General features: G+C 38.7%; 1 protein-coding gene across 1 annotated transcript in view; it reads right to left on the bottom strand.

Moving 5' to 3' along the window:
* Nucleotides 1-24,298, bottom strand: part of RET (ret proto-oncogene) — a 159,840-nt gene that overhangs the window by 48,593 nt on the left and 86,949 nt on the right. The window contains exons 2-4 of the mRNA XM_007478484.3: nt 8,410-8,673; nt 4,062-4,349; nt 1,645-1,886 (exon numbers count right to left, since the gene is read on the bottom strand). Of these exons, the coding sequence (XP_007478546.3) occupies nt 1,645-1,886; nt 4,062-4,349; nt 8,410-8,673 (794 nt within the window). The remainder of the gene's footprint in view (nt 1-1,644; nt 1,887-4,061; nt 4,350-8,409; nt 8,674-24,298) is intronic.

Genomic DNA, 24,298 nt, shown 5'->3' with positions numbered 1-24,298 from the left:
TTGAACTATGATCTTTCAGTCTCCAAGTCCAGTGCTCTATCCATTCATTATGCTATCTGTTTTTCAGTTGTTTCAGTCATATCCGATTCTTTGTGACCTCATTAGGAGTTTTCTTGGCAGAGATACTAGTTGGCCATTTCCTTTTCCAGCTTATTTGACAGATGCGGAATCTAAGGCAAACAGGGTTAAACAACTTGCCCAGGGCCAGCTATTCTTTTCTTATTTTATTTTTTAATTAATTAATTAATTTAGAATTATTTTTCCATGGTTATATGATTCACAATTTTTCCCATCCCTCTTCCCTCCCCTCTTCCAGAGATTACAAGCAATTCCACTGGGTTATACATGTATTATTGTTCAAAACCTATTCCATGTTATGCATGTTTGCAGTAGAGTGATCTTTTAAGGCCAAAACCCTAATCATATCCCCATCAAACCACATGATCGATCATGTTTTTCTTTTGTGTTTCTGCTCCCACAGTTCTTTCTCTGGTTGTGGATAGCATCTTTCTCATAAGTTCCTCAGAATTGTCCTGGATCATGGCATTGCTGCTAGTAGAGAAGTTCATTACATTTGATCATTCCACAATGTGTCACTTTCTGTGTACAATGTTCTTCTGGTTCTGCTCATTTCCACACAACTTGTCTAAAGTAAGATTTGAACTCATGAAAATGTCTTCCTGATTCCAAGCTACCACAATTGGTATAGAACCAATTTTGCTGATTTTAAAAAAATCTTAGCCTTGATTCTGTGCCGCATATTCTTGCCCCTGATCACCAATGATAGGACTGCCTTAGACATAGAGGAGGGGTGATATCTAGTTTTGGGACAAATTGTTCTGGGAGTTATTATTAAAATTATGTTTTAAGTTCATGATCTATTAGATCTTTCTGCTTCTCAAGAGGTAGCCCTTGGTTTTGGAAAAGTGCTTCCCACTCCTATCTCTTTTCCTCATAAACCTCTTCACTTGGAGTAAGTCTTAAACAAGCAAGAATTAAAGAGAAGTAGTTTTGTGCCATCACAGGAATCAAACACACGATCAATGTGAATTGTACCTATAGAGTACATTTTGGATCAACCATGGTGTAGTGAAGGAAAGAAAAGGCAGAGAGAGTTCAAACCAACCCAATGGAAAGCCCTTAAAGAATTTTGCTCTGAGTTTAGAATGTAATCAGTGATGTAAACATACGTGTACACATACATCCACATGCACACACATACAGCCTCCTAGATCCTGTGTATCTTTATCCATGCCCACCTTGTCCTTCTCTGGCTCAGCATGGTAGTAGCCATGGTAAACAAAGTAGAGAGAGAATCAAGCAACATTCAACCACTGGTATGGACCCAGAAAAGACTATGACAACCATCAATCACAAGTTCATAGGTTTGGAGCCAGAAGGAATTTTAGAGGCCATTGGAGTCCATTTCTCATTTTACAGATGAGGAATCTGAGGCACAAATAGCTTAAATGATTTGCCCAGAGTCATACTGCTTAGTAACTGATGAGGCAGGATGAAATTCACATTTTCCTGACTCCAAATCCAGCACTTTCTGCCCTTAAGTACCTAGTTTTCTTCCTTGGTCTAGGCTCTACAAATGCTCTCTGACCCTATTCCCAGAACCCCAAACAGACCCCCTCATACCTCCTTCCGTTTGTACTCCACAATGGCACTGGCTGTGTTGATGCCAGTGGGGAAACTAGGAGGTGAATCATCCTCATCATATACAGTCACAGGAAATGGTGCCATCACATCTTCTTCTCGCAAACCATCCCGTACTGTGCACTTGGCAATCAACTCATACTTTTCCTTTTGTTCCCGATCCAGAGAGTGCTTCATGCTCACCTCCATAGTGTCCTTATCAGAATGGAAGGGAAGGTCTTCATCTAATTATCAACGTAAAGAAATGCAGGGAAAAACAGTGTAAGCATGAAATATTTGTGTATGTATGCATATATATAACATATATGTATATGTATAGATGTGTGTATATATATACATACACCCACATCTGCAAGTATACAAAATGTGTGTATAGGTATATAAAATCTACAAGTGTGATCACATGATTTCCTTATTCCAAAACAGATTTCTTAACCACTGTCTATCTAGAGAAAGATATCTTATCAAACCCCAATTCCTCAGCATAAAAATCAAGGCCCTTTGACAATCTGGCCCTGATGGACTTTTTCCAGCCTTTGTTTTATCCCTTTCACTATGATCCAGTTAAATTGAATTATTTAATTCCCAAATGTCATCCTGTTCTCTCCAGCCTCCATTCATCTTCACAAGCTATTCTCTACATATAGAACACATTTACTCCACTCTTCAGTCTTTTGAAATAGTTTTCTCTCCAAGCCCAAGTCCGCCATGAAACATTTCTAATTCCTCTAAATAGAAATGAGTCTTCTCTTTGAATTTCTCATGTCACTTCTGACTCTTCCTATGCATTTAATCATATTCCAGTTTCTCTTTTCATTATTTGTGTACCTGCCTTGTTAATCTAATGAAGGGAGGAACAAAAAGCATTTATTAGGCACTGAGCACAGGGCCTGGCACATAAAAGATGCTTAACAAATGTTAATGGCTAAATAAATTGTGGCATATGATTGTGGATGGAATATTATTGATCTGTAAGAAATGACTAACAGATTAATTTTGGAAAAACATGGGGGGACCTACATGAAAGTCTGAAGAGTGAAATGAGTAGAATCAAGGGAACATTATGGCAGCAGCAGAAATACTGTTTCAAGAATGGCTTGTGTATGTCTACCTCTAGAGAAAGAACTGATAAGTAGAAATAAGCAAGATGGAGTTTTATATTTATGATTCATTCTCTCATGGGGGAAGGGGAGGGAGGGAGTTAACTGAGTATTTTATTATTTTAAATGTTACAAATAAATAAAATGTTAAATGTAAATACTGAAGATAAAAGGGAAGAGACAACCCAAAAAGAAAGGTTTGTCCTCAGGAGATGGTCCAGTGGTCCTTATTGTCAAAGTAGATGGTAATACATTTGTGTTTTTGTCATTTTCATGGCAAGAAAAAAAAAACAACCCTATCTGTTTCTGGTAAAGAATCATTTGATAGGGCCAGGGACTTTGAAGCCTGGACCCTGAATCAGGAAGATCTAAGTTCAATCCGTCCTCAGACAGTTACTAGCTATGTGACCCTTGGCAAGTCACTTAACTTCCCCAGCCTCAGTTTCACTAGGTCTAAAATGGAAATTATAATGAGGATAAAATGGAAAAAAAATCATGAAGTACTTTGCAAACCTTAAAGCACTATACTGATAAGATTTTTACTATTACTGTTGTTGTTACTGTTGTAACAATTATTATTGTCACTGCTATCATTATTATGATTACCTTGCATATTGTAATTTTTTTAGATTAGATGCCACTAGCAACAACCAGAATCAGAAAAAGATGATAGAATATAAATAATGCTGGATTTGAAGTCACAGAATGTGTAATCCTAGCTCTATTATTTTCTACTTGTGTGAAGCTGCCTCCAAATCTCTCTGGATCCAGTTTCTTCATGTGTAAAATGAAAAGATTGGAACAGATGATCTCTAAATTCCTTTTAGTTCTAAATCCTCTGATGCCATGAGCCTTGTCAGAGACATTAAAAACTCACATTCCGCAGTGTGACCCTGGGCAAGTCACTTGACCCCAATTACCTAGCCCATACCTCTCTTCTCTTTGGAATTCATAATTATTATTGATTCTAAAGCAGAAGGTAAGGGTTTAAAACACAAAAGAGCACACATTCCTAAGGTCCTTGAAGGTTCATAAGCACTTATCTTCACCATACCCATGTGAAGTAGAGAGTACAGGTAGTATCTTCATTTTCATGGTGGAAACCAAAGCTCAGAGAGGTCATTTGACTTGTCCAGTGTCCATCAGCAAGAAAATATCAGAGCTAAGGTATGGATCCAGTCTCCTACTTTTAAGTTCATTGCCCCTTACAGCCTAACCAGTTGCTCTTCAGGTATTAAGGCTAAATGAGGTAAAGCATGACCTGAAAAGTCTCTATCATCTTCAGAATGGCATCCTTACCTCTATGGAACTGGTAGGAAATGCTGATATTTGGGCACAGATGCTGTACAGGAAGTAAACGGAACTGGTGGAAAGTGCCTGGTGGCTTATTCTCCTTGATGCGGAATGAGAGTCCCGTCTCCAAAAAGCAGAACTCCCTGGGCTTCAGGGAGCTACAGGCTGGCATGGTGGCATTGATGATAAATAGCATCACTTTGGCACAGCTTGGCCAGTGGCACTCATGTTCCTGGAAGGGCTTGGGTGAGAGGAACACTTGAAGGTAGATGGTGCGTAAGGGAAATCCTCCATCTGCAGAGAGAAAAGATGTGACCCAGGTACTCTTATAAAGTCAATAAGACAACAGCCTCAGCTATAATCAGCGATGCAAGGATCCAGGACAACCCAAGGGACTCATGATGAAAAATATTATCTACTGTTTCAATGTGGATTGAAGCATGCCATTCTTCTATTTATGTCCTCCATGAAGAGTGACAAGGGGTAGGCAAACCGAGGTTAAGTGACTTGCCCAGGGACACACAGCTAGGAAATATCTGAGATCAAATTTGAACCCAGGTCCTCCTAATTCCAGGCCTGGCCCTCTATCCACAGCACTACCTAGCTGCCTTTTAAACAGATATGGGTCCTATTTTCTTATTCGTTACTGCACTTCATTTGCCAATGGACGTAAAAGCATGAGGAGAGAAAAGGTCTCTGGGCCCATTCCCTTGGTTAATGATGAAATATCAGGATCAGAAAATAGTAGGGCTGGGATTACACATTCTGTGACTTCAAATCCAGAGTTACTTATACTCTACCCTCTTGTCCTGTTCTGGTTGTTGCTAATGTTATCTAATCTAAAAAAACATTTACAATATGCAAAGTAATCATAATAATGATAGCAGTAACAATATTTCTCTAGCACTAAGTGAAATGTGTCTTCTTTTACAACATGTGAACCTGGAAATATGTATTGTATGATTATACATGGACAACATCTATCATATTCCCCGCTGTCTTGGGGAGAGAGCAGGGATAAAAGGGAGGGTAAGAATATAGATCACAAAATGTCAGAAAACAATTATTAAAATTGTATCAACAGGTAAAAACATTTTAATTTAATTTAAGAAAATAAAACAACAGGTTCAAAATAAAGGAGGGTAAAGAGGTGCTCAGGAAATCCTAAATGAGCTTAGTTTAAAGTGGAAATGACTCAGACAAGATCCATCTTCCAAAGAGTGAGGGAAGGAAAGGGTGCAAAGAACACGGGCAGGAGATTTGAGGTCTCATCCTGGCACTCTACCAGAACTTACTGCAAGGCCTTGGGAATTCATTTAGCCTCTCTGAGACTCTTTCCTTACCTGGGAAATGAAAATAATCAGCCCAGCTTTCCTCCTTATCTCTTGGGGCCATTTATATTGAGGGCATAATGACCTCGAAAGCCCCTTTAAAAGAATATCCCACAAATTAAGATATTACTAGAAATTAAGGGTACTTTCATCCATGGTTTTTAGAACATTCTCTCTTATCAACTGACAAACTCCAAAGCTTACCTTCAACTCAAGGCCAGCCTTTGGCAATCTAGTCAGCTTTTAACAGTGTTTAATTATACTTTTAAGTCTCCCTTAGGAGTAGTTTGCATGTTCCCTGATGGTGCCAGAAGCTAAAGGACCTTCAAAAATGAAAAATTAAATTAAATTAAAATATAAAATGGCAAGAAACCCATAGCCACATATCCTAAATTCAGTTTCCTCAATCCTGCTGAGATAAGATACCTCACAGTTCTCCCAGCTGTGCAAATTCTAACTGGGGATCCACATGATATGAGAATGAAATGAGTAAAGTCCAAATTTGTCTCTCCTCCATGTTTCCTATTTGGGACTCTCACTGGTGCAGCGTAAAATGGCATTCAGAACATACTATTGATGCACCTGGGCAGACCCATACCTAGAACAAGGAGATCCTGATATTTCATGGTTAGTCATGAGAATGAGCTTTTTCTCTCCTTGGACTTTGGCAAATAAAGAGCAATAAGGGACAAGAAAATAGGATCCATGTCTGTTTAAAGGGCAGTATATAGGGGGCAGCTGGGTAGCTCAGTGGATTGAGAGCCAGGCTTAGAGATGGAAGGTCCTGGGTTCAAATCTGACCTCAGACACTTCCCAGCTGTGTGACCCTGGGCAAGTCACTTGACCCCCATTGCCTAGCCCTTACCATTACCACTCTTCTGCCTTGGAGCCAACACACAGTAAGGGTTTAAAAAAAAATAAAGGGCAGTATCCAGGGGGCATCTAGGTAGATAGTGCAGTAGATAGGGGGCCAGGCCTGGAATTGGGAGGATCTTGGTTCAAATATGATCTCAGGCACTTCCCAGCTATGTGACCCTGGGCAAGTCAGTTAACCTCAATTTGTCTAGCCCTTGCCACTCTCCTGTCTTGAAATTAATACTGAAACAAAAGTTAAGAGTTTAAAAAGTGTTTTGGGGGGCAACATCTACTGGGTTCCCTAAAACTGCTGCTCATGGGGAACTCTGAATAACTCAAAGAACTTCATATCTGCTTTTCAAAGGTGTACTTCAAGATTCACCTCCACCCTGAACCTTCCAACCAAGTTTAGACCTTTCATGGTCCTGAAATCAAGTTCTGTCCCATAATTTCTATGTGATCCCTGTTTCCTCCACTAACGGGTAAGTCCCTGAAGACATTAGTCATTCTAGGCTTTTCTTAAACCTCCCCCAAAACTTAGCACAGTGCTGAGATCACAGCAGAGACTTATCCAATTTGGAGTAACTTGCATATAACCATCTCCATGAACATATACACAAATATACAAATACATATATGTTCTGTGTGTGTATGTATATTTATAAAACTCATCTCCTAGAACCAATATATACACATCTCTATCCATCTGTTTCAATAATGTATATCATCTGTTTCCCTACCTACTTATCTCTCTCCATATCCCTGCATCTATCCATTCATCCTTATTTATCACTATCTCCCTATCTATCCATCTATCTCTGTCATCTGTCCATCTGTCTATCAATCTTCTCTCTTAATTGTTTCTGACTTTTTTCTGTTAGAATGTAAGTTCTACATATGTGAGTAATGCAGCAAAGCAAGGCAGGGACCCACTCACTTTTGTCTTTGTATCTCCGGCACATAATACAGAGTCCGATACATAGTAGGCATTTCCTAAATGCTTAGTGACTTAATTGATACTGAATGAAAAGGTTTTGCTTTCTACCAACTGCTGTTCCACAAGCCAGTCCAAATTCACTGGGTCATCCAACGGATTTGAATTTTTATAGTTTCATTTCCAGCTCTTCTGATCTACTGGTTGATTAACAAGCCATTCCGGAAATGCTTATTGTATGCCACATACTACTACATGAGACACTAGGAATGCAAACACAGGAGATGGAATATCTGTACTTGCAAAGAGCTTACATTCTAACAGAGAATATAGCAGGGGAAGATATGAAGAAGTATAAAGAGGTTAAGTACAAAGTAAATACTTCATTTATCTAAATACAAAATTGCCTGACAGGAAGACTACTAGCACTAGAGATGATTTAGAGTTTAAAGGGACCTCAGAGACTAGTTAGTCCATCTCCTTCATTGTAGAAATAGGGAACTGAGACCCTGAGAATCTGTGATTGCTCAGAATGAGTAGCATACCTAGGATTTAAACCTGCCCTTTCTGACTCCAAATCCAATGCTCTGATCTTCTATACTATAGTGTTGCTCTCTGAAGCACCCAAATCATCTGAATTTCCCTACAAATATCCAGATTCTTTTTGGAAATGAAGATAGCAGCAGCCCTATACAGTAGATATGTGATATTAGACTGAAAAATCACTCCCATCAACCCCTGTCAACTTACCTCAACTCTTGAAAATTGCCCTCCAATCAACCTTTCCAGCCTTACCCCTCACATTGCTCCCATTTACACAATTTACATTTCAGTAAAACTCTCTACTCAGCATCTCCTAATCTTCTTGCCCTGCCCTCTTCCCTCTCCATGCCCTTCCTCATACTGTCACTCATGCTTATGATTGATTCCCCACATATCTCCTGGTAATCATAATCCCCTTACTACTAGGCTCACCATCCTTCTGTGGTTCATGGAGTTCAAAGTAATTGACCTCTTGTCAAATGTTTTAAAACTCTCTGTGTATAGCTCTTTGGGGCATTTATGGTATTTGGATCTGTGTTATACTTATTTGTGGCCACTTTATCTCCTCTATTAGGCTATAAGTTCCCTGAGGGCAGGCATTGTTTCATTTCTAGTCCCAGCACCTGGAACATCCAGCAGACACTTCCTCAGGGTTGGCTGAATTGCATTAAGTTGTCTCTCCTTCACTTACTTCGAGCACTCAGTTTCTCCAAGGCCCTCTGGTCTAGACTCTGGTTGAGGTAGAGAAGTCCTGTGTCTTCATTAATTTGGAACCAGTCATTCTTGTGTGACTGAGATCGATAGGTGCTATAGAGGTGCTGACCCAGGTGGAAGTGGGGCACCTCCCCTCTGGTATCTTGTAAGGCATGAACGTAGAGCAGGGGCGTTCCAGCAGGTTCATCAACATAGAGTTTTTCTGAGTAAGTGTCCCGGGAAAAATAAAGGCCCAATGCAGCTGGGAAGGGGAAAAGGAGAGATAAAAGCAACTGAACTAACAACAACTGACTTAATTTAATACTTTACATGTGTTATCTCATTTAATCTTTACAACAAGCAGCTCACATATGCAGACCTTCAAGTTCTGATCCAGGATCCTATGATAGTAATATTATTAACTGATATATATATATGCATATATATATATATTACATATACACATAAATATTTATATATATGAGAGACAGAGAGAAAAAGAGAGAGAGGGGGGAAAGTGAGTGAGAGAGTAAGAAAAAGAAAGAGAGAGAGAGAGAGAGAGAGAGAGAGAGAGAGAGAGAGAGAGAGAGAGCGCATTTGCACAGCACTTCCCTCCTAAAACTTATCCCCATCTATGGGAGGGAAACCATTTAAGATCTGGCCATGCCACTACTGCTCTTCCTTAGACCTTTCCATGGCTCCCTATTGTAGACAATGGTGATGACCATGACGATGAGAACAAAAATAATAACAACAGTATTTCTGAAGCATTTCAAGGTTTTCAAAATGGTGACATAAACTTTATTCAAAAAAGTTGTTGTAGCTATACAAGAGCTCAAACAAACCTTTAAATAGTCGCGATTATGCTAAATTCTGGCTGTACCACCAGGTAAAAACAAAGAATTTTCTACTATGAAGAATACTTTCAAGATAATCCAGTCATATTATGTGCACAGCAAGGTTTTGTTTTATTATTTTAAGAGTCTTTTGCAAACAAGGAAATAAAATTTAGTTGTTATACTTTTTTTTTTTTTTAGTGGCTCTACCTCCCCTGGGGAGGCTGCCTTTGGATTAGACTAAAATTGCTTCTTCACTGTTTTTTCTCACCACCACCCCCAGGAATGTACCCAGGCTTGTCTACTATCTGATCTTTTCCCATCTGGGCTCTCTCTGCCAGACCTCTTCCCAATTCCCTATTGGAGTGCAGGTCAAGCTGTTCTTTTCTAACCGTAATCCAATCCCCACCTCTTTTCTGTTCCTCATGCAATAAAAAACAGACAAGGCAGACACACATACACACATATATACACATGTATACATTTGCGAACATACACATATATTATATATAATATAAATAATAAAATAATGTTATACATGACATAATATAGAATTTTATATGCATCTGTATCCTGCCATTTTCAGTTTGGGAACCACTGACCCTGCCCCCTGGAAAGAAGGACTATACAGGTGAGCTTCTGCTTCATCTTGTCCTGATCTAGTCCTCCAGAATACTTCTGGACCTTCTTCACCGTATCACATGGTACTGCCAACTGTATACTATATATCTCCTTTTTTCCTGTCCAGCTAAGCTTTATGTACCATCTTCCCTTATTAGAATGTCAACTCTGTGAAGGCAAGGATTGGTTTGTTTGTGTTTCTATCCCTGGAGCTTATCACAGGGCTTACTTAGCACATAGTTAAGTTTTCCAAAGTGTCTTATCTATTTAATGATTTTTTCCTACACAATCCTCTTATCTATCTGACTTCCTAGATTTTACACCCATTATATATACATATATATGCGTAAACTGTACACACATGTATGAGGTTATGAAGTTTCTAACAAAGAAATGTCATCTTGTTTCTCAATAGATGCATTAATGAAATCAGTCTTAAAATTTAATAAAAAATATTACCTTCTGTCTTAGGATCAATACTAAGTATTTGGTTCTAAAGCAGAAGAGCTGCAAGGGCTAGACAACTGGAGTAAAATGATTTGTCCAGGGTAGCACATATAGGAAGCATGTGAAGTCAGATATGAACCCAGGACCTCCTATTTCCAGGCCTGGTTCTATATCCACTGAGTCACCTAGCTGCGCAGTCCCAAGGCTTTCTTTTCAGAAAAATAATATATGAGTTATAGCACTATATAAAGGGAATTGACTTCATAATATGCCAGAATTTGCACATTCAAATTTGAATTGTTTTCTTCAAAATAATAAATCAAACAATAAATATTTATTAAATGCCTACTATATGCCCGGCACTGTCCTAAGCACTGGAAAGGTCATTTATAAACTACAATATATAAAATATGATATATAAGCATTAGATAGTCACTTTGGGAAGCTACATGCTTGTTCCAACAATGCTGCTACTGCCCAAAATCTTATGAGAATGAGCTCTAGAGCTCTAGCAATGTCTGTTGGTATTACCCTTCAGTGACGTGACAGTTTCTTCCTATGTGTCTGATTTTTATTTTTGGAACCAGTCAAAGATCATTAAGAGCCAAGTATAGGCAAAAATGGGTATTGTTCAATTGGGAAATATAATTTTAAATCATGAATTAGATGTGATTATAAGAAGAAGAGAGTCCTGGTTTGTTTGTTTTTTTGGATAGTTCAGAAACTAGCTTTTAAGGTGGTTTTATAATACAATCTCCAAAGGTATTTGAAACAGACGTATTGTGGTTGGAATAAGGCAAGGCCAGGTAAAGTAAGGGAGGAAACGTTTATTAAGAGCTTATTATGTGTCAGGGTACTGTGCTCAACACTGAGGATGCAGACACAAGCAAAAGAAAGTCCCAGTCCAGGAGAAGTTTATATTCTAACAAAAGAACAGCACATTAAATTAAAGAAAGCAGCACATTAAAGAGGTCTGAAGACCGAGTGGTATGCCCATGCTGAACTATGGTGCTGACATCCATTAAGTCAGAATTAGAAATAGGAAGAAGGGAATGCAGGTTGGACAACTTCAGCCCTGCCACAAAATCCAGGAAATCCCAGGGAGAGCTCACCAATGGGAGAGGGGAATTGGCATGGGAAAAGAAAATTCCGAGAGGGGAAAGCCCCAGGCATAGATAGATATTATAGCTATCCAGGTGCTGAGGGAAGTTCCAGAATGAGGCAGCAGCACTCAGGGCATGATGACCAGGTCCAGAAACTTAGAAACAGAATCAGGAAATGAAATAAATAACATTTCCCATTTTTGTACCAGGAAAAACAATATTTGTATTAAGTCTACAATTTCTGCTATTATCTGCAATGAAATACTCAGAAAGGAAATAGAAAGGATGTCATCTGAGCCATGTATGACCAGAAAAGGAAGCAGGATAGTCTTATATAAAGACTGAGAAAAAAGCATCAGTTTGCCTTTATGTCTGGCTGGCATCTACACAATGTTAAAAGATATGAAGGGAGATACTCTATATCTCCAAATAACTGCTGGATAGATCTCCTGGGGAAGATTTACAAGAAGACATTGGCAAGAGTAGTAAAGGATGAGGAGGAAAGATGGGTTATCATCGAAACTACTGGCAGCTCTACTCAGACTGATGAGATCATAGATCCATCAAAGTATCAGTCTGGTATGTTGGTTAAAAAGTAAGTCTTGTTACTTTATAGTTATGCTAAAAAAAAGTAGTGATAATAATAATAGTAACTCACATATCACTTTTTGCTGTTCAGTTGTTTTTCACTAGTGTCTGAATCTTCATGATCTACTTGGGGTTTTCTTGGCAAAGACCATGGAGTATGATTTGCCATTATTTCCTTCTCCCACTCATTTTACAGGTAAGGAAACTGAAGTAAATGGTATTAAATGACTTGCCCATGGAGTATGATTTGCCATTATTTCCTTCTCCTGCTCATTTTACAGGTAAGGAAACTGAAGTAAATGGTATTAAATGACTTGCACAGGGTCACACATCTAGTGTCTAAGACCAGATCTGAACTCAGAAAGACAAGTCTTCCCAACTTCAGGTCTGGCACTATCTACTGGGCCACCTAGCTGTACACATATCGCTATAGAATTTTAAAAGCACCCCCCCCTTTAAAAAATTCTCCTTCACTTCATGTCATATGAAGATCAGTTGTAAGAACTATGAGTATTAAGTATAAAGAGGAAGCAGCTAGGTGGCTCAGCAGATTGAGAGCCAGGTATCGATTTGGGAGGTCCGGGGCTCAAATCTGACAGTAGCACTTCCTAGATGTTCGAAAACTCCCTTAAGTTAATCCTTACCACTCTCCTGCCCTGAAACCAATACACAGTATTGATTCTAAGACAGAGAGTAAAGATCTTTTTAAGCATCATTCTCTGTGTGATCCTGGACAAGTCACTTTATCCCCATTGCCTAATCCTTACTGCTCATCTGCCTTGGAAGCAATATATACTATTGATTCTAAGACAGAAGATAAAGATTTTCAAAAAGCATAAAAGAGAAGATATGGGGGAATTAAAAATGGGGAGGGAGAGAAGCGATGCCTGAGAGCTATCTGAAGGACTGTCAAGGTGAGAAGGATAGACTTCTTCTGTTTAGCTCTAGAAGGCAGAATTAGGAATAATAGCTGCAAATTCCAAAAAAGATAGATTTTTGGACTTGGCCAACCAACAAGCAATTATTAAGCACTTACCTACTGTGGACCAGCTACTATACTAGGTGCTAAGGATACAAATAAAATCAATGAAACAATCTTTACTCGCAAGACACTTACACTCTCAAGTCCCACCTCCCACTGTTTAGTTAGTGCTTTCCTTCCATTTACAATGTGTATATATAATATGTATATAGTTATTTACATGTTGTCTCCTCCATTAAAATGTGAGATCCTGGACTATGTTTTTATTTTTCTTTGTATCCCCAGGACAGTGTCTGGTGTGTAGTAAGTTCTTTTTCATTTTTACTTTGTGTCTTGGAATTGAAACTAAGTATTGGTTTCAAGGCAAAAGAGCAGAAAGGGCTAGGAAATGGGGCTTATATGACCTGCCCAGGATCACACAGCTAGGATATATAATGGGTATTTAGTCAATGCTAGTTGATTGACTAATAGAACATAAAGAGAATAAATATGAAACAGCTGACTACAGAGTAGATTGATCAGGAAGGATCAAGAAGATAATTGGAGCTGCCCAAATCGAAAAGGAGGGACTGGATTACTCCTCTTGGGAGGGCTTTTAGGGTATGCCACAAAGGGAATTCTTTGTTAGAAATCATTTGGACAAGCTGTCCCCTGAAGTCCCTTATTTTTCATAACAAACCTATGAATTAATGTGTTACAAATGAGGAAAACACATTCTGTTTGTGTAGGAATACTTTATAAGATGCAGTCACACAAGAGAAATTGGAAGCTAAACCTGGGTACTCTCAATCAATCTGAATCACAGAATATTACTGCTGGGAAAGGGTCTTAGAAATCACCTAATCCAAACCCCTCACTTTATAATATGCAGAGAGGCAAGCGACTTGTCCAAAGTCGTAAGGCACATTAGTGATGTATCCTGAACTTGCATCCAGGCCTCTAGATTCCCAGGCCAAGCTATGATGCCTAAAATTGTCTAGATAAATACCCTTCAGAATTACGAAATCCTATAGCTGTTTTCTAGTATTAGGGAGGAGGAAGTATCAATCTGGGAATCAATTTCAGTAAGACTGGGCATTGTGAAAAGCTCAGGGTCCCTCATTACCAACACCACCTTCACCTATTAGTTGCTTCCTGAATTCTTCCGGCACATCCAGCCAATTTTCTGAAATTTCTTTCTCATCAGCTCATTATCTGAATGCCTTCAGTGTCTTCCTTGAAACTATTGGTCCTCCTGGATTACTCAGAACATTCATTAATCCACACACCCTTCTTCCCTACTCCTCCCCTGCACCCAACCCTTTCCCATATTCTCTTCTGAATTAGTTTTAATTTAATTTCCACTTCTGTCCTTTGAAGCTTCTGGTCCATGTTGAGTTGGAAGTAATTACTTCAGATGATATCATCTGCTCCATTTAAAACCAGTCTTCTTGTGATTAGACTGCCTGTTAAGCATTAATCTTTTGTTTTACATAATATCAGTCTTTAATAGATTATCATTTTTCTTACTCCTTTGATATTTTATCCCCAAATCGATATTCATGTCCCTCTCCTTCAGCTTTCAAAAGCTGTAATTGTTTGTCTTATTGGAGAAAGTGTTTTCCTGTTTGAAATCTACTGATTCTGCATAATGCAGATCAAAATGGGTCCCCTGTACCCCAACACAGGGAGTCTTCTGATACTGTTTTTTGAAAATCTGGGGGATTTTCTCAAGGAAAGACATCCACTCTCCTTGTCGTGGGTCCTGAAGAGGTCGTTTCAATTCTGCCTTATTATTCTCTCCCAACCAACAAGTCTTCTCAACATGGCAGACCACATGTTTCAGAACCAAACAATTTGGTCTCCCAGAATACATAGGGAATCATGGCTGAGCTTAGCACACTGCATTCCTTCTAAGGCAGAGGTTCTTAACTTGAGGTCTATAAACTCTGGTTTTAAAAATAATATTTTTATAATTATATTTCAAAAGAATTCATTATGCATTAAAGACATTATTTTGAGAAGGATTCAAATGGTTTCAGAAGACTGCCAAAGGACTACGTGACTCCCCCCCTCCCCAGGTTAAAATATCCACACTCAGGAACCTAGTTTGCCTACGGAAAAGAAATAGCATTATGCAGTGAGCATTTATTAAACCTTTGCTATGTGCCTACTTAGGTGCTAGAGATATAAAGACAACGAAAAGAAAGGAAGTCCTTGCCTTTGAGGACATTACATTCTACCAAGGGAAACAACTTTATAGATATAAATACTTATGAAATAAATAAAAGGTAACATGAGGGGTACAAGGTAAAATGGGTATAAGTAAATTGGGTCAGGAAATCCTTCAGGTAAAAAGTTACACTTAACCTGTATTCTGAGAGAAACAGGATTCACTGAGGAGAAACAGGAGACAGAGAGTGGAATGCCAAAACCAAATAAGAAATTCCTTTGAGGAAAAATTTTAGATCAGGCTCAGATTTTGACTCACAAAGTCCAGTTCCTTTACTGGGCCACAGAGAGAGAGAGAGAGAGAGAGAGAGAGAGAGAGAGAGAGAGAGAGAGAGAGAGAGAGAGAGAGAGAGAGAATTGGTTTGGTTGGGAGACTAAATTCCATAGTTAAGGAAAAAAATGGACAAACTAGAGCATGTCTAGATTAAGAAACCCAGGGTGAGGGGGCTCTAAACAAAGGTAGAGAAGAAGAGTTGAAGGATCTGTGAATGTCTAGCCTAAAGAAAAGAAGACTTGTAGGGGTGGGGGACATGATGGTTACCTTTAAGTATCTGAAGGTCAGTCATTTAAATGAAAGATTAGATGTGCTTTGGTGGCAGGACCAGGAGCAACGATAAAAAGCTGCAGAATATTGGGCAACTTGGTGGCTCAGTGGGTTGAGAGCCAGACCTAGAGAAGGGAGGTCAAGCCCACCAAAAAAATAAAGGTTAAAGAAAAGCCAAAAGCTAAGGCTTGTTCATACTGTCAGAACACCCTCAAATGACATGGTTTACAGATGGGCTGTCTATCGTACTTGACCAACCGGCTTGTTTTAATGGAACACATCCCCTTCAGAATTACTCCCAGAAAATATCTCCAAGACTTATTCTTCTACTTGTGAGCCAAGTTCTGCTCACCCCCAGGGCACACGTGTGGTCCACTCTAGAGGATTGTGGGAGGAGGGGTGGGAGAAGGTAGATTTGGATATTTTCCCAGCAACAGTTGAGTTCTACTTCAAGAAATCTGGGATTTAAACAACTTAAGGAAAGAAACATGCTTAATCAGGAAATGAATGAAATAAGAAACTTAGTGAATCAAGTTCACATAACATACACAATGCTACACAAACAGTCTGCCCAGTCCAATTGTCTTTGAACCAACTCAAATCTTCTCTGAAGATAAGGTTACTCTTAGAATACAGAATCCATTGAAGACCATCATCTGTGTTTGTTACTCAGGGAGGAAATGAGACCTTGTTATTAATAGAATTATACACTCAGAGGCTTCATTCAACTCTAAAGGCAGGACACTAGCTAGGCAGAAACTCTTGATAATATTAGCAGGAAGAAAAACTGAAATTTGCTATTAATAAGGCACCATCTGTGGTGGAGGATCAGATTTCAGCAATCAATTAGCTGTGGGTTTGGGGCACCCATTTCTTTGTCTGGGCACTTATTATTATTACCAATTGGCAATTAAAGGCTAGAGTTAATATAAATCTTTTTGACACGTGCCTTTCCCTACAACTGAAAAACTTAGGACAAATAATCATTTACTGCCAGAGAAATTATCAATTTGGATGAGAACTATTCCTGATAGAGGCCAGGAGTAGACAGTTAGGTCTTCTCCAGTCCCAGCCCTTAGTTTATTAACCCAATAAACATACCTTTTCCTATTCAGCATTTTTATCAGTGACATAACAGTGCTTGTTGAATGATTATGTGACAAAAATCTCAGAAGAATAACTAATATTTTGGAGAAGAAGAATGATAAGAATTGATATCTCTATAGTGCTTTCCATATATTATTTCATTTGATCCTTAGAACAACCCTGAGAAGCAGGTGCTATTATAATTGTTGTCTCCATTATATAGGAAATGAAGATTAGATAAGGTTAAGAAATTTGCTAGGTGTAACATAGTTAGGAAGGATTTAAATGAGCACAGTATTCTACCTTACTACCTCTAGAGCAAAGAATCGAGATTCCAAATAACCAGCAGGTGGAAAGCTGGGCTGAAGACAACAAAATGAAATAAGTATAAATGTAAAGGGTAAACCAAAGCCCACAAAACAAAGGTGACAGACATGGCTTGTCAAGAGAGCCAGTATGAAAAACATGGGGCAGAATTAATCAACCCCTAACTCCACATGAATCAACCATGTGATGCAGCTAATTAAAAGGTCAATGCAATATTAGACTGCACTGGCAGAGGGCAGAAAGGGCACTAAGAGGTAGGGAGGGGCAATCCCATTCTTATTCTGGACTTCTTAGTCCAGTCCTGCAAGTTTATGACAAATAGGGTTGCAGATTACACTTTAAGATTATTTTTTAATAACTCAGAGAAGGGTGAAAAGGATTTTTAAAAGTTTAGATGCTATTATCACAGGAAAGATGACTTAAGTACCAAGAGATGCTTCACAATTAGAAGAAAAGACTCAAAGAAGATTCGCAACTATGGTCAAATATTTGAAGGGCTACCATGCAAAAAGAAGAACAGACTTTTGTGTTTCTCCAAAGGGCAGAATTCACTGAGTCAAAGTTACAGGAAGCCACTTTGGGGCTTGGTATTCTAATACAAAGAAAATCTGGGATCATATTGATGCAAGTATTGCCTCCAGCAGTTGAGACCATCCATACCTACCCAATACCATCTATCTCTGTTCTCAACATGGATCCAATACAACTTACTTTTTCAGTCATCCTTTTATTTGATGTCACAGTCTTAGTATGATGAGTGAATTTGTATTTAACTAATTCATATATGCACTTACACTCTTTGATGCAGGGTTTTCAACTTTCTGTATTCATGTCTTACTTCCCCAATAATTCCATAAGCTTCTTAAATCTGCCTCTTGAAACTATTTTTCCCCTGTTTCCTTGTTTGGGGCTTGGGTATGTGCTAATAACTTAAGCTAAATGAGGATCTGGCCAGAGAGTGTGCTTGTTAGGGTGTTTGTCATCCAGTAAGGGAGTAAAAACTAAATTGTTTGCCTCAAAAGGCAATTTAATGCTTAATATAATCATCACATAAAAATGCTTAATGTAGACCCAGTATTCTGGAGAACTCTGTGGCTGGGCTATATTTATGAATGCTATCCCAATCAAGCCAAAGGAATTAATTTTATCTTTATTTACATAATGAGCAGTGTGGTAGAATGGTCAGATGGCCAGCCTTGGAGTCAGGCCTCAGATTTTCAATCTGACTTCTGAAATTCTAGCAATGAGACCACAGAGAACTCATCAGTAGCTCTCTTAAGACTGTAAGTACAAGCCATTCTCCAATTGAAAAATGGGCAAGGGATATGAATAGACAATTTTCAGTTAAAGAAATCAAAACTATTAATAAGCACGTGAAAAAGTGCTCTAAATCTCTTATAATCAGAGAGATGCAAATCCAAACAACTCTGAGGTATCACCTCACACCTAGCAGAATGGCTAACATGACAGTAGAGGAAAGTAATGAATGCTGGAGGGGATGTGGCAAAGTAGGGACACTAATTCCTTGCTGGTGGAGTTGTGAATTGATCCAACCATTCTGGAGGGAAATCTGGAACTATGCCCAAAGAGCAATAAAAGAGTGTCTGCCCTTTGATCCAGCCATAGCACTGCTGGTTTTGTACCCCAAAGAGATAATAAGGAAAAAGACATGTACAAAAACATTCATAGCTGTGCTCTTTGTGGTGGCAAAAAATTGGAAAATGAGGGGCTGCCCATCAATTGGGGAATGGCTGAACAAATTGTGATATATGTTGGTGATGGAATACTATTGTGTTCAAAGGAATAATAAAGTGGAGGAATTCCATGGGGACTGGAACAACCTCCAGGAAGTGATGCAGAGTGAAAGGAGCAGAACCAGGAAAACATTGTACACAGAAACTGATACACTGTGGTACAATCGAATGTAATGGACTTCTCCATTAGTGGCAATGCAATGACCCTGAACAACTCGGAGGAACCTATGAGAAAACCCACTATCTACATCCAGAGGAAGAAACACTGTGGGAGTTAAAACACCAAAGAAAAACAACTGCTTGAATACATGGATTGAAGGCATATTGTTGGGGATGTAGACTCTAAATGAACATCCTAGTGTAAACAGCAACATGGAAATGGGTTCTGACCAAGGACACATGTAATACCCAATGAAATTGCGCGTTGGCTGTGGGAAGAGTGGGTGGAGGGGAAGGAGGGAAATAATGTGATTATTTTAACCAAGGAATAATGTTTTAAGTTGACTAAATAAACATTCAAATAAATAAAATAAAATCAGTAATGCTTTAAATGTTAAAAAAAAAAAGACTAAGTAATCAAAGTGTTGTCAACCTGCATTGTGGAAGGGAATTTCCACACACTGAGTTATTTTTTCTTTTCCTTTAATGGATCTGTGATTTAATCAACATAGGGAGCTCCCATTGAATAATGTTCTCTACCTTTATAGACATGTAACTTCTCTGGAAAGTGAAAACATTTCAATTTTATTGAAGCTGATTTCTGCTCACTATCATCATCCTAGCCATCCATATTGTTTGGTGGAATTGTATTTCATGGACCATGCATTTTTTTTAGCATTGCCATTGAAAAAATTGTAGATACGTCACATGTCCACATTTTAATTCGAGAAAGTACTGGTTATTACCAACTCTGTGAAATTCATACATGGGCCCATAATACATAGATATGTCATGGGAGATCCATTATCCTGTTTTCCTGTATGCCAAAATACCTTCTTTTCATATTCTAAAATATATTTTTCCAGATTTCCCATGGAATATTCAAGTCTTTGAAAGTTTCTTGGGGGTACCAAGAGTGTGACTTCTCTAGGGTCCCATAATGCAGAGGCAAAACTTGAATCCAAGCCTTCAGGATTCTGAAGCCAGCTTTCCATCAACTATACCATGTTGGTTCTTCTCAGTTCCTTATCATCTATGAAATCTCATAGGAAACAGAAGTGGGGTGAGGTTTAAATGAACTCTAGAAAGGTCATCTTTCTAATCAAACATTTTTCAAAGAAAGCCTAGATATACATATAACAGCATCTGAGAGTTCTACACTTAGTTTTGAATGGAATGGGACGGGGGGGTGGGGAATTGTAAGAGAAGTTTGGAGTGTAAGGGGTCAGGAAGTTAAAAAAAAAACACAGATTTTGAGCTGAAAAGTACTTTAGAGATAATAGAATCCAATTTAATTTTATCTATAGAGAAACTGAGGTCCTGAGAATTGAACTGATTTGCTTGAGCTCATGGAAGCATAAAAAAAAAAGTTCAAAACCAGGTCCTCAAACCACAGTGGTTCCTGCCATTATACTCCAAAGGAGAGATGCTTTCTTTTCATATTCTAAGAGCTGTTTTGTAGATTTTTTCCATGTTTTATGGATTGATATGTGAATTTCATGGAGTTGGTCAAATAAATGGTATTTCATGCTTAGGATCAGGTTTTGTAAAAATGTGCAAATATGACATCCTACCTATAATACCTTTCAAAGATAATGATAAACAGAATGCATGTGGTCCATGAAATGAAATCCTGCCCAAAACCATAGATATGGCTAGGACGATGATAGTGAACAGAAGCAAATGTAAATAAAATTAAAATGCTTTCCAGTCGGTTTCTGTGCTTGAACTAAAATGGTTTAATGATTCTCTCTATCTCCTGGGCCAGAGATCCTTTCTTATTAAATAAATGGCAGAAGATAAGAAGACCCAAGAAATGATGGTTAAAATAAAAGAATATTGGCTTGGAATTTAGGAGTCTTGAGTTGTAATCCATGCTCTACCATCTGTGTTACCTCAGGCAAGTTATTTCATCTCCTCTGTGCCTCAGTTTCTTCATCTGTAAAATGAGATGAATAGATAGTAGCGATAATAACTCATTTATGCTTTTTCATCCTGTATGATTGTTGTCTCTATCTTCCCAAGAACTTGAATGGGACCTACTTGAAGCACCAAATATCGTCTTCTATTTTTTAATATCCTGTCAACACCAGTGAGGCGTTTGGGCTAACGACGCATTGCTCTTAATTCATGACCTGGCCTGCTTCCTTTAATATCATGCCAAAGATACTAATACTCATAGACAGGTCATTATCATATTTATGTCAAAGTCTTTTTCATCATCATCACAATAATAATAATTATCATATTGTAACTCTCAATTGCTCCTGTGGCTTGGTTTCTTCAGAAATTGGTGTTCCAAGACTGATAACCACGGAGTGCCACTGAAAGGAGACTGTTGTTAAAAGATGGGCTTTTGCATCTGGAAGTAGTCTGGGACCACTGAAAGTGCCACACAACTTCCCAAATGCATCATCTGGCCCATTCTTTTCCTCCTATTCCATTTTAGGACCAAGGTCAGCATCTATCCCAAGTGTCCTACTGTCTAGATCTGTTGAATTAACTCAACAGACCACCTTTCCTATTGCATATCATAATTTGGACAATAAGTATCCTCTATTCACATTATTTTTTCGGTGAAATCATCTCCATGTTTGCCTGCAAACAAGACAACTGGTTTCATGGAAAATCCATTTTCCATTTTTACTTTGTTTAGGACATCCTAGATGACAGCTACAAACATCTTTGGTTAACAGCTGGTAACTGACAGAGAACCAAGTAGCTAGAGAAATGGGAACCAGATTTCATTCTCAGTGGCCATAAATCTCCAACTTCTCATAGTTTTATCCATTGTGAGGAGAGTCAAGGATACCAAAATACAGCAGCCAAAGCATTCCCTTCCTTGTTCAGAACCAAAGAAAATACTATATATTTATACAATCACAATACCTCGTCAAGCCTTCATGTAATATTATGTTGATGCTTTTTTCTTCAGATTTTCTTGGTGTCTGTCAGAGAAATGAGGGCAACCCCCTTACTATGCACTCAAAGGAGGGCAAAATAACAGTAAATGATGACTGGCCACTAATCAGAACATCAAAACATGACCATTAGAACCTGACCTCAGGCAGTAGATAATATAACTATGGTTCAGAAATCTGCAGCATTGAGCCATTATTTCTAACATTATCTTGCCCCAGAACTAACATCTAGATCAGCCATTAGCTGCAATTCAAACAATAAACACTGAAATTAATGACTGCATTAAATCATACCCCCATGCATAAACCATGAGGCCTCATTTAACATTAATCTTTATATTTAAATCCATCAGCATATTTGCAAATTTAAGTATTGATTTTTCATTTTTGTGCATGCAATAAAGCCAATCATTATTTTGTAATTAAATAGTACCTTTTTTTTAAAAAAAGCCTTCGGAAGTTTGGTCCTTTCCCAACTACCTCTTCCTTTGTGCCACAAAGTGCTTGTAATCAATAATGTGCTCCAAAAATATTTCACCTTATTTGGTCTACAGTTCAATATAGGAAACACACACACACACACACACACACACACACACACACACACACACACACACACACACGGCATCGGGGAAAAATAAGTAACTGGAGTTCTCTATTATGTCCTGTCACTTAAGCTTCATCAGGTCAGGATTAGAATAGAATCGTATCTTTCTCAGACTAGCATCATCATCATCATCATCATCATCATCATCAATGGTATTTCGTATAAATTTTGCAAAGGGTTTTGCACACCTTATCTCATTTGATGCTTGAAAGAATCCTATGAGATAAGAGCTATTATTGTGGCCATTTTCCAGATGGCCAAACTGAGGCTTACGGAGATCAAGTGACTTGCCCAGCAACACAGACTAGTGTCAGATCCTGCTCTATCCAAACAATAAGTACATTAATGTTTTTCAAATTAGAATGAAAGATGGAAGCTATATTTATTAAAGGGCTCCTTCACCAATTTATTGCACAGAGTAAACACAATCCCTCCCTGGCCAATCCCATTAGGCAACCCAGCATAGAAATGCTTATCATTGACAAGGGCAGGGAAGTTTTCCCTATGACTATATCATGTCTTTTGCCACAGATGACACCAGGTTTCTTGGAAACTGAAACATAAGACTTAAGCTAATGCTCCAGCAAAAAAAGAAATAGAAATTTAAGGTCTGTACTCACTCAGCACCTCCCCAAAATTAAAAGCAGAAAAGGCATGTTGTGGAGAAAGGAGGGTGGGGTCCATGAAAAAGAAATTCACTTAAAACAACATGAGCTGTGGGCTCAGCTTACCTTATAAACAATTGAGTGAGGCAGATGACATTTTTATGATGACCCAGAAGAATCTCTTTAACAGTCAATTTCCTAATGCTCTCCTCCTCCTCGACAGGGAATGAAAACCAGGCCAGGAGCTGCCTCTTCCCTGCCGGGCAGGCTGGCTGGAGCTCAGGGCTGGCTCCTTGTACCACCCAGACAACAGAGGGTGAGGGGAGCCTGTGGCTGTGTCTATTTCTCTGTCTCGGAGGCTGCCTTTAAGGCAAGGGTCTCTGAAGGAGAAAAGAAAACTGTTCCACTCTAATGAACAGCCAGCCCCAAGAGAGAGCCAGAGTCTCCCAAGCTGCCTCTGGGAGCCAGGTATAAACAGGCTCATTTAGGGAGCACCAGAAACAGATTGGGGGAGGGGGGGAAGGTGAAGGTAAAAGAGGGAGGGAGGGTTAACAAGATGCATGTGTCTGTCTAGCCATGATAAAGAGAAAGGAGCTTCAAAATGCCATCCATCCATCCATCCATCCATCCATCCATCCATCCATCCATCCATCTATTCATTCAGTATAAAGAATTCAGGCCAAACGGTAGGTATGTGCCAGTTTTCAAATGCATGTGATTGCAATGATAGGGTAATTGTATATGAGTACTTAGGCTGACTGTAACTGAATGTATGAATGTCTGCATAGATAATCATTTGGCTGGGGGAGCAAGGTGGCTCAGTGGATAGAAAGCCAGGCCTGGAGACAAGAGGTTCTGGGTTCAAATCTGACCAGGGATACTTCCCAGCTTTCTGTCTCTGGGTGAGTCCCTAACCCTCCATTTCCCAGTCTTTACTGCTCTTCTGCCTTGAAACCAATACTCAGTAAAGATTTATAAAAGAAATAAATTTAAAAAATGAACATTTGGCTTAAAGTATATAGGAAATGATAAATGTTTCTATAGCACTAACTTTGCTTATTTCTGAGCTTCCATTACCTCCATTCTTCAAGTGGCA

Source organism: Monodelphis domestica, chromosome 1, assembly GCF_027887165.1.
Source record: "Monodelphis domestica isolate mMonDom1 chromosome 1, mMonDom1.pri, whole genome shotgun sequence".
Taxonomy (NCBI): Eukaryota; Metazoa; Chordata; class Mammalia; order Didelphimorphia; family Didelphidae; genus Monodelphis; species Monodelphis domestica.
Note: the sequence above shows the minus strand (reverse complement) of the source record. Positions and strands in the feature narration are given on the sequence as shown.